The 20,985-nt window shown below is 42.3% G+C and overlaps 1 protein-coding gene across 5 annotated transcripts in view; it reads right to left on the bottom strand.

Moving 5' to 3' along the window:
- Positions 1–2,981: 2,981 nt before the first annotated feature.
- Positions 2,982–20,985, bottom strand: part of Focad (focadhesin) — a 321,997-nt gene continuing 303,993 nt past the window's right edge. For 4 of the 5 annotated variants that reach the window (XM_039111093.2, XM_017593754.3, XM_063287636.1 and 1 more), the window contains 9 exons: positions 19,968–20,096; positions 18,500–18,615; positions 14,928–15,188; positions 14,236–14,325; positions 10,655–10,832; positions 8,538–8,635; positions 6,472–6,723; positions 4,856–4,931; positions 2,987–3,376 (listed from right to left, as the gene is read on the bottom strand). In XM_039111093.2, the coding sequence (XP_038967021.1) occupies positions 3,303–3,376; positions 4,856–4,931; positions 6,472–6,723; positions 8,538–8,635; positions 10,655–10,832; positions 14,236–14,325; positions 14,928–15,188; positions 18,500–18,615; positions 19,968–20,096 (1,274 nt within the window). In that variant the 3' untranslated portion in view covers positions 2,987–3,302. Of the gene's footprint in view, positions 3,377–4,855; positions 4,932–6,471; positions 6,724–8,537; positions 8,636–10,654; positions 10,833–14,235; positions 14,326–14,927; positions 15,189–18,499; positions 18,616–19,967; positions 20,097–20,985 lie in introns of all 5 variants that reach the window. The other variant, NM_001427695.1, reaches the window with a different exon arrangement.

Below are 20,985 nucleotides of genomic sequence, written 5' to 3'. Positions count from 1 at the left end.
GGTTGTTAAAACTACAGAAATTTATGTTTTAGGGTTTGGGAGACTTGGAGGTACAAGAGCAAGATGCTCAATGAGATTAGTGCAGGCGTGGACTATAGACTTGATCAGCCTCTCTAGGAGCACTGCTAGTTTGAGCTGTAGCTAATAGAGACAGAAAGACAATTAAGACTTCTTAGATTTGACAGAATGCACCCTTGAGCTTTTTCGGGAGGTGATCGTGCATCACAGGTTACCAGAGGTGTCTCTTCAAATGCATCGGGGCTACTTACCAGCTCTGATTTATATGATGATGAGTCCCCTAGGAAAATGGGGGCTTACACTCCAGATGTTGTTTCTTCCTCATCTCTGATCAAAAGTCACCTTTCCCACACCTGAAAAGGTGCTATGGGCATCTCCAAAGTCTTTCACCGTCTACTCACTAATGTCACAGCAGCTTCTCCACTTCTATGCTTCGTCCATAGCAGTGCCTCACCTTCTGTATCTACTGCTCAATTAGTCTCGATTGTTGCAACAAAGTATTATTGAATCGAGTGACTCTGGAAATCAAAAAGCTTAACATCAGGATGCCAAATGACAAGTGGCTTTTGAGTGTGGGATGAGATGGATGCCTCCTTGCTGGTAGAGAAGGAAAGTACTTCTCCCAGATCTGTTCTTGTGAACTCACTAATCTCCTCCATAAAGGCTCCCTCTTCATCCCTACTCACTTCCCAAAGCCCCACCTCCAAGCACTTCCATTCCAAACAAACAAAAAATGTCAACATCTACTAATTCACATCATAAAAAGTTATTAGCAGCCTCTTGTTTACTATGGAGCTATATGTTACGACTGAAACATGATTTTAGATAGTTGCACAGATATGGGAACTGTCCCATATCTGTGCTGTATGTGAACCTTTCTGGTCCAATCTGTGCTTGGATACCAGAGGCATAAGGTAGCTTTAACCCTACACTGGTGCACACGCAAAACTATCTGTCCTGGCAACTTGTGCTTTCAGAAGCTGACAGAAGATTTGTAACAAAACCCTCCTTTATGTAGTTACAAACGTGGTCTAAAGAAGTAGCTTCCTGTTTGTGTAAAACATCTTAACAGAACAACTCACCTCTTACTTGGGGTCACACAGGTAACCAGGAGGGAGGTTATTATTTCAGTGGCAAAGCATTGAGTTTGGTCTTTAGTGTCACCAATGTAGGCTCTTCAGATGGCCCATAGCCAGAAAACCACATGACTTTTCCATACATGACTGCTCAAAACAAAGAACTAGGAAAGAGAGGACTGAGGATCATCTTATTTCCTTCTTTCCGTAAACTTCTGTTTTCCTGTGAAGGACAGGAGGAAACACCAGGTTTGAAGAGAAACTGGGCTGGAAAGACACGAAAAATCTGAAATATGAAGTCTGCACAGATTCTCCCATTCCTCAGGCATCAGCAAACGCTTGGTTGCTGATTCACAATGAGAAAATGTCTTCGGGGCCCACTTCCTCTTCTAATCATTGTCTCCTGTGTTTCCAAGGTACTCTGGAATCCAGAGCTCTTTAATGCATGCAGAAAAACCTGGTCCGCTACAGTACTCTCAAGTTTCCCAGTGCCAAAGGCCTGGTGGTTTTTGTTTCTTTTTTTTTTTTTTTTTTTGCCTTTTTTTTTAGCAGATGTGCATCTTAAAGTGGGAGCCAAGATGTCTGATGCAGTAGAAATAGATAGTTTTGCTCCATTTTAAAGCAGAAAACAGTGTTCCCCATGGTACTGTTGCAAGACTTCCAACAAGCCAAGCAAAATGAAACATCTAGCGTTTTCACAATCTGGTCCCCAACAGTAATGCTAGATGACGTTCAGTCTCGAGCTGGTAGGAAATACACAATAGTGCATATGGGAAGGAGGAGAAAGCTGGTATAAATTGCTTCTATCTCTTTTCTCTTGGCTTAAACCTGTAAAAGAGTTATGTATCTGGAAAATAAAACTAGCAGTGCTACTGTGACTTGGTGCACTTTGTGACAAGAAGATATACTGGACACCTGTGAGTAGCAGAAGTTCCCTGGTGTTTGTGAAAGCCCAGGCACTGTCTGTGTGGAAGACAAAAGCACCTGACCTCAGTGCCATGACTTTCCCTCCTAACGGTCCCTTGTATGTGTATTTATATGACTGGTTGAAGACGGGGCTCAAATCGAAGTCACAATAATCAACAAGCATCAACATTATAATGTTGCCTGAGTCTCTAGTCATTGCAGGAGCTGAAGTCATGATACTGTCTTTAGACCACTAATACTTGAAGCCTTTAGGCCCCTAATATTCTGGTGAAGAGATCTTCAGTCTTATAAAACAATTGATCATCTGAGGAGATAGTTATCCATTTCTGTTTGTCTAGCATCCTATCGTCTTCCTCTCAGGGAAACCCAGTTCAAGTTTGCTTGTGGCTACCTCCTCTGTGTCTAGAACTCAGCTCAACACCTGACCTAGGCCTAACCATTGAGTATATCTCACCTGCCAGAGACCAAATACTTCTTAAAAGACCTACACGTGTCCCTAGAGTCTGCCCAGTGTTGTGTCTACCATGCCTGTGGGGAAAAGAACCGTTCTTTATCTTTGACATAGTTACTGGCTGCCATTTTGCTAAGTGGGAGGCATGATCTCCAGAGAAAGAGACCACAGCATCATAGGATTCATTAGACCAGCCATTGAATTTCTTGGTTTGTGAACTAAGTCTTCTTTGTGTCCACTGCTGTTGTGAACTGCATAAGTTTCACTTAACTCATGACAACCCAGCATTGGAATTCTATCTATCACTGATGAATCTAACCTGGGTACCAGTCATTGTCATGCGTAGTGATCAGGATGTGCCTAGCAGTTCTCTAAGTGGGTGTTTTATCAACAGGAATAAAACTTGTTTAACTCAATGACGAGGCTTCATGGAAAGTAGACTATCATATCCTTGTCACCTATATGGTTTACTTTCACTGACAAAATCTTCCCACATACTTAAAAATAAGTCACATTGCACAAAACTCATAAGTTTATTTTGCTAGAACTTAAGGGAGAGAAAATATACTCCAGTTTTCACAAAGAAAAGAAGACTTTTACAATGAATTCTGGCCATATAGGAGGCATGTTCTATTTCAGTTTCAAATGTCCAGATGCGCAAGGAATGCACCCCTGGCCACACACATGGTGAGATGTCAGTTTGTAGCCATCTTTTCATGGCCTCCAATGGTGAGGACCACGTCTCACTGATCTCAGATAGCAGTCCTAGAAAGCTTCAGTTTCTCTGGTCTGTCTCCTTCAGTGGAGAATATTGTTGGTTCCTGTGACTGTCACCAGCCATACGCTCGGGTCCATACAGCTTTCTTCTTAAACTCTGGGAGAACTCTCAAGGACAGCAGGGTGGCTAGGAGGACAAGAACACAGGAAAGACTGATACACTTGACAGAGCTGTGCTGTGTCTCAAAAAATCATTTTGATCAAAAAGGTGTCAAAACAGTAAATAGGAAAATGTGCAGAACTATTGGTGTTTGGCATGCTAGTGATAATTGTTTTTCTGAATGTCATTACTATTTACATGAAATGTTGCCTCTTGTAACAATTTACTTTAAATGTGTGTTCTTTTATACATGAACTGGTTCATCTCCATTAAATATTCAATTAAAAAGAAGCTCCCACCCCTATAAGAAGGCTGAGTTCTTGTGCTCAATGAAGCAAGTGTACTCATACTAAATTTTACCTGGACATGTATCTGTAATGTATGTATTTCCCGTTGTGTTATGGGTCCCAAGGAACAACTAAAGTAGAGAAATTCTGATTAACACTGTTTAGTAATTACTACATTATATTAATATAATATATTCATAACGTTATGTAAAATAAAAGAATGTGAAGGAATATTGGGAACCCAGGCCATTCCAGTAAGCCAATGACTATGTCATCTATTTAAGGTATGGCTCCTTCTTTATTGATATCAGTTGGTAGCTTTGTAACTGAAGATAGCTTATGTTTGCAACCATCACTGGTCCAAACTCCCTGAGGCACACCATCAGGGCCTCCTATCAGCAAGTCCCTAGGAATAGATAAATCACAAGCCTGACTCACAATGAAGCCTTGTGCGCACCAGAATCACACAGAGGCGCTGGCCCTCATCTACATGCTTCCCATTCGCCTGGAATTCCTGCCTATTTAGTAATAAAAATTAGTATATCCCCCCTACAGGAGACTATGAGTCATGCTATGTCCCAAGACACAGGTAACAAATATGAGCCATCTCAGGTCATGAGGCCAATGGCCAAATCACACCTCAGAGCTGAGTTTAAAACTGTACAAAACTTTCAGAAAAATCTTCCACACTTGGGGTTTCCTACGGTCATAACGTGCCAGTTTGTGGAGAAGTACAGGACTGAAAGTGCTTGATGGCTCAGTCAACACCTAGTTCCCTTCTCGAAATCCTGAGCAGCATTGACTGTTATTAGAAGCTGGTGTATGGGGTTATAGGATTCACCAATAGTGTTGCAACATAAAAGGTGACATGAGAACTCTGTATTTTCCCAGTTGTTTCACATTACAAATGTTTTAGAAGAGCCCTCACGTACAGGACGAAGGAAAAACTTAGCGATATCACCAAAACTCTCTCTGGAACTCTGGACTTCTGTTGGCCGTATTTAAACTTTTCTGAAGTTTGCAAAATTTAATTATTTTACAATTATAATATTTAATACCACTTATCTAAAAGTTAATTTTAAAGCACTGGCCCTCGGTTTTTACCCCATTTTTCTGACTGAATATGCCATAGTAAGGACATTTTCTTAAGACCCCGGGCTCCACTGTGCTCTTCCACCTCATCATGAGGGCATGTTGGGCACAAAGCATGAAGTAATACCTTTCAAAAGATCCTTGGACGTGGCTGCAAAGGCTTCGTTAGGAATTTCCATGATGCTGAACAGCCAGTCAATGAACTAGGGTGAAATGAGAATGTTGTCAGTGAAGTAAACCCCACCATTAGCACAAGAGTGGACAGTCTCTGGAGCCAGGGTACACAAGAAGAAGCATTTCCTGTAGAGGCTGGAGAAGTAGAAATGACGTGGAAAGCGGGAATAACTTGAGTATGGAGATGGTGCAGAGATGAACAGGGATGAAAGATACAACTCGGATCAAGAGACCTCACAAAACCTAACCCACTTTCCGTAGGTGATATCTAAGACCTTGTGCAGAAAGCCTACGGTAGACGTGGGCCCAGAGGACTGTTTATCATGAACATTGATCACTCTGATAGGCTCAGACAGGGTAAGCGACCTGATCCAAGTCAACTTCCTTTGACTAACAGCAGAGTCAAGATCTGAACGGAGCTATATGTGGCGGCAAAGTGATTTTCTTTGCATCATACCATCTCCAACTGGTTCCATATGCATTTTGGCGTAGAATCATAGGTTCATAAATTTTCCTTCCTGTTTCATAACTTACTAGTAAAAAGTCACTCCAAATACACAAGCGATTTAAGATGTCTATCCTGTACCAAGGTGAACAGTGTTCCACTGTGGAAGGACCAGAAGAGACCACACTTATTTTGGTTAAAAGTAGGACATAAAATGCAAAGCTTGGGGAAGCCCCCTAACACTTTCCGACTTAACAGTGAAAGGCCTTTCAGCTAAGACACTCAGCAGCGTTAGGCGTAGCTAAGCCAGGTTTACAGTTCAGAAATGTTTTTAAGGATTAATGTTGATATTTCAAAAATAAGTGGCAAATTATTAAAGCTTCAACATCATAAAAATACAGTTTTGATTAAATAGGATTCAGGAAAGAATCTTCCAATCAGCAGGATTAGAGACAGGACAGAGCCAGCTAAAGCCGAGCAGAGAAGACGGTGCTGCCATGTGTTCTGCTGAGAGTCATTACACGAGGCTATGAAAGTGCTGCTTACGATCTGGGCTTTCCTGGGGGCAGGGGTGATGACACTGGGCTTTAACAAAACCCTGTTTGGGATCCACACCAGGCCAGCTCCGGCAAGTGCACAGTGAGACAGAGTAAGGTGAGCAGTGTTCTACGGTTACTCTGGAGCCACACTTCCCTGGCATGTGCGCTGAACCACCCGTGCATCTGAGCCCAGGCCCCTCTCTTACCTATCACCTCGTATCCCACACAGCGGATCTTGAGTTTGTTTGCCTATGTGCCCTGCCTTTAAGGATCTGAGGTAAAATGTACTCTTTCCACCCGGGATCCCACATGTGCTCTCGAAAAATGGAGATGTAGGCTTTCTCTCTAGCTGCCCCCTTACCATAAACCAGTTGTTGCTGCTGTCGGTTGTCTAGACAACAGTTACCGTGACCCTAGGCTGGCCACTGCCTCGATCACATGGCACGTGGGTGATATTTGGGGGTGAGTACGAAAGCCTTCGGTGTGATCCAAGCTTCACCTAATTCCTCCTTCTGTCACACAGCAGCAACTGCTGGAGACAGAAGCCTGCCTGTCCTGCCCAGCAGGTGGGCTGCCATCCCTCACCTTCTGGGTCTGTTCCTTCCATGGCTCTTTTTGCAGGAGCAGTAGCATGCTCGTGGGGAGGAGAGTGAGAACCTCCTGCACAGTGACTCTGTGCATCGGACTCCTGCCAAGTAAGGCTGCTGCTGGCCCACCAGGGCCATTTTCCTGGTGCCATGGCAACCAACTGGCACTGAGGCCAAGGAGAAGGGGGGCCTCATGGTCTGCCCATGCTACCACTGCAGCAGCAAATATCAGCATCAAGAAGTCCAAAGCCTGTTAAGAAAACAGAAGCAACTTGAGACCGTATGCTTTATTCAAAGTTACACAGTTCACAAAACAGCCTCTGTCGTGATAAAGGACAGTCTTCCCTTTTCCCCACCACTCCTGCTGCCCGGAAGAGGAACTGCACTGAACAGCAAACTTAGTTTCCATGCCAACTGAAGAGCTAATGTGGGCTTTGGAAAGTTCCTGACTTTTCCTTATGTGAGGGAGGATCCAAGAGTTCCAGATTATTCCTCCAACATTTCAAGAGAAATCTAATTCATTCTTAATCATATCAAGATCTGAATTCTTCCCCATTTTTGGTGTTTTTTAAAAAGATAAATAAACCAAGGGAGTTATTTGTTATATGAACAAAACTGCTTTTTAAAAAATATGAAACATCTTATTTTATTTTAAACAATAAAAAGTTTATCTTTAGATATTTTAAAAAAAGCTGTCTGCAATCCAACCTTCAGGTTACATTAGACAATTATAAAAATTTTAGACATGGTAATGGGGACACTTCCAAGATGCTGAATTACTGTGATTTCAATTATATTTTTTCCAGCTAATTTACATGCTGTTTTGAGGATTTTTGCGGGGTAATAAAACAAAGTTAATAAAAGCTCAGGAAATTAGGAAGAAAGAGGAAAGACTATATTAGCTTAAAAATAAGCTTTTTTTTTTACAAAACTTATTTCTTAGTCTCTTAAGATGCTAACTGATGAATTAAAATTTTAATAACTGCAAAAAGACACACAACTCTTCAGATAAATGATTCAGAATTCCAAAGAATATATCAGGTTATGCAAATTTAACTCAACTGGGAAGAATGCCTACACAGAAAATTAAGAAAAAAAAGAGTAGAATAGCACTATACTTACATTATTGCATTATTTGTATTGGTTTTTACAATCACCCAATACTAGAGACCTTTTTTTGGGAGGGGTGTCATAGGGCACATCGCAGATAGATGTCGCATGCAGGTGTCGGCACACACAGATACCCTGCATATAATTCATGAATCTCTTGGTCCTAGGCATTTTTAGTTACAGGAGCCAGAGAAGCCAGAGACCTGGGCCTGGCATTCCTACACACACTACGAGGACCCTGAGATTCTCTCCCTAACCAGTGTTCTTTGAGTCCTTTGCATCAAAGAACATGTTTTGCTTAAAATATTTCTCTACAGACAGTCTTGGGGTCTCCAGAAACATGGAAACAGCCATTGTTTCCTTATGGCATCAGAGGTATTTCCAGTGTTTCTCAAAATAAAAAAGAAAGGCTGTGAGAGCGTGTTTGATTTTGGATCTTAGATGAGCCAATGGCCGTGGCCTCCAGGCTTAGCTCCCAGGATGATGCTATGGGAGAGCAGTAGACCATACAGGTGGTAGTAAGTAGCAGGAGTTCTTTGGAATGTGGGGAGGAAGTGTGTCCTGAAAAGAACATGGGTCTTAGACATGGCCCAGCAATGCACTCCCATGATGCATTACTTCACTGCATGTCCAAAGCTGTGGGATCAATGGGCCCTGGGCTAGAACCCAAACTACGAGTCAGGTGAGTGTTTTCCCTCTGTAAGCTGAAGGCCTCAGGCGTTTGTTACAGCACTGAAAAGCTGAGCAGCGGGTTGGGGATTTAGCTCAGCGGTAGAGCGCTTGCCTAGCGAGCGCAAGGCCCTGGGTTCGATCCCCAGCTCCGGAAAAAAAAAAAAAAAAAAAAAAAAAAAAAAAAGAAAAAAGCTGAGCAGCACAGCAACCGGGTCTTCTAGGAAAGGAAAGGAAAGTTTCACACTTTAAGTTAAGTTCACTGCTTCTCTCTATCGATCCTACCTCCGCAGGAGGCACATTCTGAGCAGACGCCGACTGGTAAGCAATGTTTCTCATATAACCCATCAGCTCCAGGAGCCACTCCAGTCTCTTCAGTACACCTGCAACAAAACGGGCATTTCCTCACCACGGATCAGCAACAGTTATCACAACCGAAGCGGACACGTGGTCAGAAGTCCTGGGACAGCTTTAAGATGCAGTTCTGGAAACGATGCTGCGCAGGCTAAAGTTTATGCTACTCATATCAAGAAACCAGTTTTTAGCCTTTTTTATTTAAGTGAATACTCCCTCAAGTCTCTCTGCCCAGTAGTGACAGAACACATTTATTGGAGTTTTTCCTCTGAAAACTGAATGCGCCAGGAGAAATCTGGAATGTAACTAGGCAATAATGGCTAATCTCCGGTAGTTAACTGTTTACAGTCCTCCTGTGCTTTCTACTCTCAATACACCAGCGTAATCAGAAGCCTGTCCCGGAGACATAAAAAAGAAACACCGATCACCCACCACAGGGTAACTGGAGAACAAACGTCAGCATAGAAGTTGAGAAATAAGATTTTTTTTTTTTTACAAAAAGAAATTCTATTTCATGTACATCAGTATTCTGACTGTGTATGTCTGTGTGTGGGGGGGTGGGAGTAGGGGGAGGGTGTCAGATCCCCTGGATCAGGAGTTACAGACAGTTGTGAGCTGCGATGTAGATGCTGGGAATTGAACCTTAGTCCTCTGGAAGACCAACCAGAGCTCTTAACCACTGAGCCATCAGTCCAGCCTTCTCCTTTTTTAAATAAGTGTTCCAGTACATGAAAAACTACTTAGGAACATCCTAAGAATTTAATAAGAGGAAAAGAAGAAGCTCTTTCTCAAGTAGGCTCATCAGAATAAAAAATGTCAGACGTCTCTAGTTTATTCTAAGTATCTTTATCAAAAACTGGAAACAGCTACTAAATCTGTTCCCAATTAACAAACGTATTTTCACTTTAGGATGAAAGCTTAAGATTCTTGGGCTGGTGATACTGCCCAGCAGGTGAAGATGCGTGGCACAAAAGCCTGATGACCCGAGTTCAATATGTGGAACCTACAGTTGAAGGAGACCCATGTTCCCAAAGCTGTCCTCTAATTTCTACACATACACCATACCACATGTGTGCCCACACTCAGACACATACTCACACAGACATATAGGCAGACAGACAGACAGACACCAATATATAAACTTTATTTATTTAAATAAGAGAAAATGACATTTCTCATCACAAGGCCACTTTTTCTCTCAGTGCACTAGGAGGAGGATATAAGCAAACCGCTCAATTTCAGCGTATCAGGTGACCTAATAAACACATAGCCGAGAGCAAGTTCTGTCCCTAAGGGGCCATTACAGTTCGGTGTCTAAAACTCTCTGTAAGCAAACATGCCAAGCACGGCAGTGCACAGTTAACTTGATCCTAACGCTTGGCAGGGAAAGGCGGAGAGATCTCTTTGCGTTTAAGGCCAGTCCTCTCTCCCCGAAATGAACACCTGAGAAGTCTTTTCACACAGATTATTTAATTTTGTTTCCTTTTTGACCCTTAATTAAGTGGCCACCCACAAACCATTTTCTTTCCACGATCAGGGGAATCAATTTCCGTCTTGTGTGTTTGGAAAACTAAAGTAAAATTGACAGAAATAACCCAGTTTTGTATCAGTGAGGGTTGAGATCGGTGGTTCGCACCCTTCCTAATGCTGCATGTGACCCTTAATAGAGTTCCTCATGTTCTGATGGCCCCCAACCATAAAATCATTTCCAGTGCTATTTCATAACTGTAATTTTGCTGTTATGAATCATAATATAAATATCTGATATGCAGGATATCATATATGCTACCCCTGTAAAAGGGTTGTCCCTTGAAGGGTTTGTGTCCCACAGGTTGACCAGCAGAACAAAGATAATATGAAAATCTTCAAAGTAATTCTCTCCTCTTTCCGAAAGATGGATGGTGTGAGCTACAGCCTATCATCCATCTAAAGCACTATCCATCTGGGGTAAGGCCAGACCTGTGTCAGCAAACAAGCTAGCTTCGAAGGAGCCATGAGGAGACATGTGGGGCTGAAGAGCCACAGCGGGCAAACGTTTCTGTGCTCACCTGTGTTGGTGTGATTGACAATGCGTGCCTGGTATAAGCTGTGCAGGATCATCCAGGCTAGAGTCTCCTTCGAGGGGTGTTGCATAGCAGCAGTGAGTAAATCAGTCAGGCTCATCAACGGGAGTCGTCCTTGAGAGATTAAGTACAGCTTGACAAAGGCAGCCTTTTCTATGTTTTCCTAGGGGATGGGAAGCCAGTTGTTCAGTCATTAGTAAGTTAACAGTGTCAACAAAACCTCAAGGCAGAGGCAATCAGAGGATGAGCTTGACACCTCCACCCCCACAACACTAGAGCTGTTCACATCCTGAAGCACAGAGCCTAGACGCCTGTGTTACATTATGCACATGCAATAGAGGGCTGGAGTGCCACATTTTATTCCCATAGCTATGGGTATGTCTGGAGGTTAGGAAGTGAGCACACAGAGTACTAACATAATACAAACTATACTTACTACGTTCCAAATACTAATGGAAGGGGTTCACTCAGAAACTAGGCCATAAGCTATGTGCTTTAGCAGCAGACCCCAAAAGTCCAGGAGCAAGACAATGAAATCCCACACCTGAGGAACAGCCTGAAGATAGCCATATGAATAGGAGATATCTGAGCTCAGGATAGGCCATCTGTGCTGGGCAGCCCTTTCAGTGGTTAATTATTCACGGTATAGGAATGCAGTTCATCAGGGGCATCCTGGCACCCACCAATGAGGTTTTAGATTACCTAACCCTAACACAGTAGGCAATCAAAATTGTACTAATGTCATGGTTTTGACCCCTACCAATCACATTAGAGCTTACCTAATCCTTCTAGTGAGTTCCCCTGGTTCCCTATAAAAGGCCTACGTGTCTTTGTCTGGGGTCATTGCCATTTTGATGGCAGGGTGACTTCAGCATGATGGTTGTTTTTGCAGAATAAATGTTCTTTGTTCTTGTATACTATTTGAGTCTGAGATCTTCCGTCACAGATTCCTGAACCCTAACACAGTCTAAACATATGCATTTAGTATAGCAGTTTTCAAAATGTGACACACAGACGTCTGGGTATTCCAAGGCCCTTTGACAGGTTCTGTGAGGTCAAGACTATTTTCTAAGTCCACCAAACTATGTTGGTATCCACTGCATTTTTAATACCACTTAATTTTTAAAATCCACTTAAGAGGAGCTAGCGGGACAGCTCAGTGGTTCGAAGCACTGACCTACTTCCAGAGGATACTGGTTCAGTTCTCAGTACCTCTCAGCTATACATGGTGCTTTGTAGCCATTTATAACGCCCAGGCAATATGATACTCTCTCTGTCCTCCATGAATACCTAGTGTCTTGGCCAGGGTCTGACTGCTGTGAACAGGCACCATGGCCAAGGCAACTCTTCTAAGGACAACATTTCATTGGGGCTGGCTTACAGGTTCAGAGTTCAGCCCATTATCATCAAGGCAGGAGCATGGCAGCATCCAGGCAGGAATGGTATAGGTGGAGCTGAAAGTTCTACATCTTCATCTAGAGGCTGCTAGTGGAAGACTGACTTCCAGGCAGCTAGGATGACGGTCTTAAAGCTCACACCCACAGTGACACGCCTACTCCAACACGGCCATACCTAATAGTGTCACTCCCTAGGCCAAGCATATATAAATAAATCATCACACCAGGCATGCATGTGATTCACAGATATGCATGCAGATTAAACACCTACATACATTAAGTAAGTAAATAAGTAAATAAGTCAGTTGCACTTAATATTAACATAAAAAATTAAAAAATATCTAACTAATACTCTATGTCACAAACTGGGGGAAAAACATATAGGATTCAGTTGTGTGCTCCAGTGCTATGGTTGTATCAAGGACAAACACCGGGAAGATGGAATTGAGAACTAAAATAGTTCTATATATGGAGCGCTCTTTCCTTGAAAAATTGTTGATAAACTATAGCCATTTTAAATGCACATTAAACAGACTATTTCATTAAAAACTGAAGGAATGATCTTATCACACCAAGAAAAATATTCCATAGTATTTGTTACCAAATATTAAATTTAATATTAAGTCTAATTTTTATTAGATTTTCAGAAAAATTTTGTCTACTTTTTTGAGCTTGACAACTTCCCAAAGCGTAGAGTACATCTTGAGAAGATTTCTGAGGAGCATAGCAAATACGATGTTTTAGTATTATATCATAAAACATATCAGCATTTGGAAGACCTTTAAAATTTGACAAACCAACATTTTCCAAATGACAGTGTTTGATATTAGAAAAAAATCAAATATCTATCAAAGAGCTGACATTCGAAATTAACCAATGGATTTTAATATCAGAGCAGTCAAACTACCTTGGCATGGTTTTGGAGTCCACACTGCAAATCATTTTGAAGAAACTAAGAGCTGCTGACTTTTGGTGCAGTATCAAGGAATAACATGGTGGTAAGTAATTACTGAACTCTTGCTTTGAGCTGGTATTTTTCCAGGTACTCATTGTGGACTAAGTGATCTAACTTTCAAGACAACCCTAAGTAGGTTCTACTGTCCCCATTTTACAGACAGGGAAACCAAGAGGTTGTACAACTTAACTGAGGTCCCATTGCTCATAAGCTGCTGATCTGGGTCTCACACAGTAGCAGTGAGCCTCCAGACCCCCTTCTCTTACCACTTTCCTGAACTGCTTCTGTTTAAAATAAGCTAATTTCCAAAGTGCCTAGAGCCGAGCACTCTGCACTCATCCTCAGGATGCACCAGAATGGCCTGATGGGAGAGACTATGAAAACATAGATGGCTGGGCCCCAAGGTCTCAGGCAAGACTTGAGAATTCCCCTATCTAATCAGCACCAGACAGTATGAGACACTGGCCCAGCGACCCCATGCTGACAACCACTGCTATGTGATACAAATATTCTAGGACCCAACTGAATAAACAAACCTGACAATGATAAGCAGACCACCAGCCACTGGGGATGAGGGTTCACAGTAGTAGTTATATGAAGGGTTATACTCAAATAAATATGCCAACTGGGATGTGTTTATGCTAAAGGATTCGGTGCTTAAAACTGCAGCTTCACAAAGCATTTTGTATTATTTGCTTGTTCATCATGTGACTGGATCTAAGGACTACTTGTCAATTACCTTACCAACAGTCCTTGTTTTTCAGATGACCACTTTTCTGCATACAAAAGGACAATATCTCACACAAGAAACCAAGCTGCGAACAGAACTATGCGTTCAATACACTGGCAAGTTCTTTGGTCAGGATATCCCTATTTTTGTGGGTACTGTTTTGAAGATACTGTCCTGTTCTTTTTTTCCCCAGAGGTGATGCAAAACTGTTCTCGATAAACTGTAAGAACTGTGTTATAAAGTTGTTCATCCACCTATTCATCTAGATAGCATGTATTAAACACTGGTCACACCACCAGGCCAGCTACTAGACCTGACATCTAAAGGAGAAAGTCAGCTGCCTAAAATTATCCAATAACAAATTTGATGTAAAACTACATTATGCCCCAAAGTATATTGTAAACAACTCTTCACATGTGATTTCTGCTTCAATAATGAAATATATTTCAATAATGAAATAATGCATAGAACTACACATTATTACCTTAGTAATCTGGGAAACCTGATTGGCACCTTCATCCGTCATCTCTGAGAGGCACTTTGCTATACTGATGTACAGCTCGAGATCATTTCTCTGGTAAAGACAAATCCCAAACAGGTCAAAATGCAATGTAAGACAAATGTATCACATCTATTAATATTGTGATGAATTATTAGGCTTTTTATCCCCAATAGCAGTTGCTAATGGTAACCAAAACATATGGTCTTTCATAATTTAAGACTATCTTCTCCGTTGTTTTGTGTGTTTCCTTGGCTGTACTTCTTTCTCCCTATCAGAGTTCCATTTCTCTAACCCAGATTGTTAACTTGTGAAACTCCAGTGTAGAGGTCTGCTGTGGGAGGAAAAGGGCCTACATAAGACTGTGACAGAATGTCTGTATAGATAAGACAGTGTCACCAAGGTCCACTGGGGACAGATGTCTGCTCTTCCTCATCTTCAGGAAGCTCCTGGTTCAGCACTGGTTAACTTACCTCTAAGCCTGCTCAGAACATTGGTTCTAAACATTGAACCTCAATTTTGGTCTTGGATACAAACCCAGTCCTAGTGAAGAATGTGTCATTTCTTGCTAGCCCTCCCACCCATATCTTAAAACATCCCCAGCCTGCCTTTGCCAAACTGACTTTAAAGAAGCCCAGGCACAAACTGTCAGGAATGTAAATATTTTTGTTCTTTACCCGAATCCTATTTGGCAGAAGGTCAAAAATTCTCCCAGTAGCATCGCAGAGCAGACTCCAGAGGTGGTGGGAAGGACTGGGCAGTTTCATGGCCTGGCTCAGACCCTGTAAGGCACTTGGGCACATCTCAGGATGACAAGGTTGGGAAGCCGGTTTAAAAACTGCCACCATCAGATTTTCAACAAAACCCTGGATCTGTTCATCAGAAACATGCTTTGCCCACAGAGGCATAGATACCAGGAGGTATTTCTTGATATTCAGCTGGAAGGGAAACAGAGAAGGCCAGACATAAACAAGTCTGTCTGAGTCTGTGCTGGCCAAAGTCCCTAGGTCATCTGAGCTGGAGAGCAGACAGATTAAAAGCTGTGCATTACTTCTTTCTCCCACATTTTCCCCCATGGCTTCATAGTCCAAAGGGCCACTGTAATTATTAAGGGGCACAAGCAATTATAGCTGTTTCAGTGACTTCTCATCCAGAGTGATGCACGTGTACCTGGAGGATCAGCTCAACTGAAATTGTCGAATAGCTTAAGCCTGTTCAGACATGCGAACTAAGTGCTACCTCTGAGAGGATGTCACAGTTGCTATTCTAATTTTTTCTTATTATTTTGACTGTTTTGTGTGTGGTGTATGCATATGTGTTTGCACATACATGAGTGTGCGTGTGCACACTTGTTCATGCCCATATGTGCATACACTGTGCGAAGACACTCGCAGTCACCTTCAGGTGTTTTCCTCAGTCACACTTCATCTTTGCTTTTGAAACAACATTTCTCACTGAACACCGAGTTTACCAATCGGATAGTCTGGGTGGCCAGTGAGCTTCATGGATCATCTGTCTTCACGTCCTTAGCACTCACTAACACACACACACAACACACCCAAGCTTTACATGAACGCTGGAGATCCAAGCAGTGGTCTTTATGCTTTTACAGCAAACATTTCCCAGCTTCTCCAATTCAATCTTAAAATCATATTCTCCAGCAAGAGAAGCTGTCAATCTATTCAACTATTCTGCTTAATGTATACCTTAGATCTTTTCAGGGGTGGGAATAAAAGGCTACTTCTCATAGTGTGACACAGTTGGCATAAGGATGTTTTTCATTGTTTCCGTGGTGTGCATGCACTTTATGCATGTGTGCAGTTACACATGCAGGTGTGTGAACATAACATGTAGAGGTCAAAGATGGGAAGCCCATCTGCTAAAAAAATCAACTAAGCAAAGCATCTAATATTATAATCATCTTTTGAGGAAAAATAGGGAAGCAATAAGAGGAACTTGCATGCTGTGCCACTTCTGAGCAAAGAGCCACACACTGACTGTGTGGGCCTGACATGTGCACCAGAGTGCATGAGAGTCAACATGAAGCAGGACTGGTATTAACTGCTTCATAGCACTTCACACACTCTTAGTAATACAAGTTTGAAACTAATGGACAAGTCTAAAAGAAGTAGGCTAGGGGAAAAAGATAATAAAATCTTAATATAATATAAACTTATCAATGAGTTTTCTAAAGAGCTCATCTTCAAGAATATTTCAACTCATATAATTTTAACAACAATTAACAACATACAACCATAACCAAACCAGATGCTAAGAGTTGCATAGATCTAAACTGGAAATGGAAGGCCTAAGAACTGTAGAGAAAATTCTCAGGTCAACAGAATAGGCTGCTGGACACTTGATTCAACAGGAAGAAAGAGTTCATGTACATAGCTTGGGAGTCAGCCATATACTGGCTTCCCATTATTTCCCTATGAAACTTTGCTCGATTCCCACAGGTCTCAGGCTTATCAATGTATAAAGAAGAAATACCAAAACATACTTCTTAGATACAAAGCTTCATAAAATCATTCTATGCTAAAGAATTTCTAAAATGTATGTACAGTTTAAATGTATAAGGTAGCTGCATATATTAATTCACAGCAGTTGTGACAGCTTGCACAAGACCTGCACGAGTTCAAGCCAGACCAAATTCCAGCATGGAGGAGAGACAGGAAACAGGCACAGAGCCCTATTCCTAGCTTAGGAGCCATGGGTGACAACTTCTGGGAACAAAGTCAGTTTCATGGATGTGGCTCCTGGTAGGTAGGCCTATGTCACTCCAGTGGAAAGCCACATGCCCAAGAGTATCTGGGCAGCATAAATTGGTTTTGGTGAATTTAAAGAAAAAGAAAAAATGGACACAAAGTTGGGTGGGTAGGGAGGGGATGGGGTGGATATGAAAAGGGGGAGGGAGTTAACATATTCATAGCACACTGTACAAAGTTCTCAAGGAAATAATGAACTAATGGGAGAGGAAAAGAAGAACAAGGTCTGAAGAGATGCCTCGGGGGGTGAAGTGCTGCTGTGTACGAACTTTTGATCTCTGCACCCATGTGAAAAAGATGGCAGTGAGCCTGCAATCCAGTGCTTCTTGTAAACCTTTACTAGGGAAGCAAAGGAAATGGAATCTCTGTGGCTTCTTGCTGGCCAGCCAGTTTAGCCAAATCATGAGCTCCAGGTTCAGAGAGAGACCCTGTCTCAAAAATAGGAGTGCACGTACGGAGACAGTCAATGTTGACCTCTGACCTCCACTCCCCATACTCTACATACCCCAAGCACCTGTACTCTGCACGTACAGGAATAGTTATGGACAGCACATTATTGGTGGCTTGAGTCTCAGCCAAGACTGACTAAAAATAGGCCCAACGTCATGTCAAGTGGTATGAATATTCATGAACATGACTAGAAACATAAATGCACTAAATTCACTGAAGTTTACCATTAAGGATTCATAAATTACAACTCAATAAGGCTAACTTTTAAAATGAGCTGCCAGAGACATTAGACAGTAAAGCTGATGTCTTCAACATGAACCAAATGCTAGCGACTACCAGGTACACAGCAAGTGCTCGGCAAGTGACAGAAAGACGTGAGCTGCTGGAGCGGACAGGTGTGGGTAAAGTAACTAAGAGAAAAAAATGCAGACTTCAGTAACACACACCTTCAACTAAAGAGCACCATGAGGAATAAAAATGACAAAAATATGGCTGGGACCAAAGCCAGGAGATTGAGAGTGTAAGAGAATCTGGTACTACTTTAAAAACCTAAAGCCAGATCATGACTAGACCTGAACATGACCATGTACTGACGATCAAGTTAGATCGTTAAGGAAATCATGGAGAATCCTTTCAATCCTAGCAGATAATACTCGAAATTTCTGCAACCTTCCTTACGACAGGACACTGTAGTCTCAAGATCCAGGAGAGCAGGCAAAGGGATGCTTGTGAGAGGTGTTCAGCACAGGGGGATGCCTCTGTTAACAGCCAATGAAATATCCAGACTGGATTATGGATACATACATAATGTTAGTACCTGTGGCCCTCATTACCCCTTTAGTAGTAAGTAGCATTTTAAACACATAAGGATGGGTGATAGCCATGTCATCTCTCAGGCTGCTGGCCAGTTAGATCAAGTATTAGCCAGCTTTCACTTTTCTACTCCTGACTCAGAGACCATATTCCACATGAGTGTGGCCGTCCCAGAGAACAGTCCCTGGCTACACTCAGCACCTGGAGCTACTACATACACTCAGACCGTGGACCAGCGGCGGCATCACCCACAAGCCCAGCAGTGCAGCTGCACTCTGTGACGACGGTGCCTGGGACACAGCAATCTCAAGGCACAGTTGCTGTATCTCCTCGCCTGAAAGAGAAGAAAGGAATTTCCGTAATACTGTGCTCAGGTCCCCGACTGATGCTCAGGAGTCAGTGTCTGAATCAAGCCCTCTGATTGGATCTCTTATGCACATGACAGAATCCATCCAACCAAATAGAACTTTGAGACACTCAAGTGAGGAGGCAAAGATGTCCACTAGAATCTCAGTCCTAACTCTTGATACAGCCATGGGCCTTACACTACCTTGGGAAATCTCTCTGACATTCTAAAGAAATCTGGACACTCCGATACTACTTAGACACATGAGAAAAACACTAGCTACAAATCTTAGTGCCTTCCCCTCCTCTTATGCAGTATGTGTTCAGCACATGGGAAACTTCTATCCGGTGTACCAGTTAAATTTTTACCAACTTGACACAAACTCGAGGAAACCCAAAGTGAGAAATTGCCTCTATCAAGTTGGCCTATAGGTAAGACTGTGGGGGGAGGTCTCCTCCTCCCCCTCCCCCTCTTCCCCTGTCTCTCCCCACCCCCTTCCTTTCATTCTTTTACATTTTTTAACAGTTTTTTATTTTTTGTGCATTGGTATTTTGCTTGTATGTATATCTCTGTAAGGGTGTGATACCTTCTGAAATTGGAGTTAGTTGTAAGCTGCCATGTGGCTGATGGGGATTGACCCAAGTCTTCAGGAAGAGCAGCCAGTGCTCTTAAGCACTGAGCCATCTTTCCAGCCTCTCAGGGGTCATTTTCTTTTTCCCAGCACTGTGATTATAGGCATGCACCACTGCACTGCTCTTGCTTGCTCACTTGCTTTATCTATTTATCTATCTATCTATCTATCTATCTATCTATCTATCTATCTATCTATCCATCCACCCACTCATCCATCTATCTATCTATCTATCTATCTATCTATCTATCCATCCATCCACCCACCCCTCACCTATCTATCTATCTATCTATCCATCCATCCACCCACCCCTCATCTATCTATCTATCTATCTATCTATCTATCTATCTATCTATCTATCTTTGTCAGGAATAGGAGATCTAACAGAGGTCCTCATGGTTGCATAGCAAACCTTTTACCAACTCAGCTATCTCCCCGGTTCCTCAAGAGTTGTTTTTGAGAACTATACAGTCTCAGAGCTATACAGACATAGCCATAAAGTCTATGTCTTTAGACCTCTTCCTCCTCACCCTCACCTATAATGGCTCAGTGAAACTCAGCTATTGTATGTAAGATAACCATTCACAAGATATAATAAATCTACCAGTCACTGTCAACTGTGACACAAAAATCTGCTTTTTTTTTTTTTTAATTCAGGCCAAGTCCTAAGAACATAGCCTGAAAACCCAAAAAAACACTTGATGTTTACCAAAGTTTAGCCTCATAAGTGGAGAGAGGAGTGCGGCTAAGTTTGCAGGAGGGTACTGGTAGTTTTCCCCAACAGTTGCTATGGGTTTCATCACTACTTTGAGAAGGGACGGTGGCACAGCTTCAGGGCCTACAACAGAAAAGAAGAGAATTAGCAAAGCACCTGTGTGGCTGCTACAACTGAAAGTGGAGCTGTTTTTACTTTTGCAGTCAAAGACTCCAATGCCAGATCTTTAGTTACAATCAACCTTCCAATGTTACAACTTGAATCCAACTCCTTTTGCTACAAACGCTGTTCCCCTGTTCTCAGATATTCTCTCCAATCTCCTCCTTTGGCCCTACATACCCCACACATCTTTACTGTCTTCTACATTTCCATGTCTCTTTACCTAGTGTTCTAGAACAATGAGCTAGTCTTTATTATTGTCCCATTGCTCTTGGTATAGAATTTAATACCCTTACAGCAGATAGATGGGGCTGCCCACTCAGCATCTTAGGGGAGCTACACAATACCTCCATCTACCATGGCTCTAAAGCACCACACCCATCACCTACCACCTTCTTTTGCTCCTAAGCCACAGCACCTGCTCTAGAGGTGAGCACCAAGGGAGAAATAGCTATTTCATATGTTAATCAGCCACCTCTTGATTCAGTATTGGTCCTCATATTGGGAGGGAGGTACTTAAAGCTGATAACCTAAGATGCTAGAGGATTAACGTGTAGATGTAAAAGGCGGGAACAACCATGAAATTGGGCAGGTAAAAGTGATGCTACATAGAAACACAGAAAAACAAAGAAATGCAGAAAATGTAGATACAGAATAATGAAGACAACAAGAAATGGTGGCAGAATCAGCAGCAAAAGGAAAACCTCCATCAGCAGAAAGAGAAACCAGGGGAAAACTAGAAACTACATCAGCAAAAAACCCACAGGATCAGCAGATCTAGGAGGGGCTGCAGAGATGAGAGAGCTGATATGTGGGGAAAGCTGAAAACAGAGAAGCTCAAAAAATGGGAAAA

This window comes from Rattus norvegicus, chromosome 5, assembly GCF_036323735.1.
Source record: "Rattus norvegicus strain BN/NHsdMcwi chromosome 5, GRCr8, whole genome shotgun sequence".
In the NCBI taxonomy this organism is placed as follows: domain Eukaryota; kingdom Metazoa; phylum Chordata; class Mammalia; order Rodentia; family Muridae; genus Rattus; species Rattus norvegicus.
The sequence above is the reverse complement of the archived record's forward strand: the minus strand, read 5'-3'. Positions and strand labels throughout refer to the sequence as shown.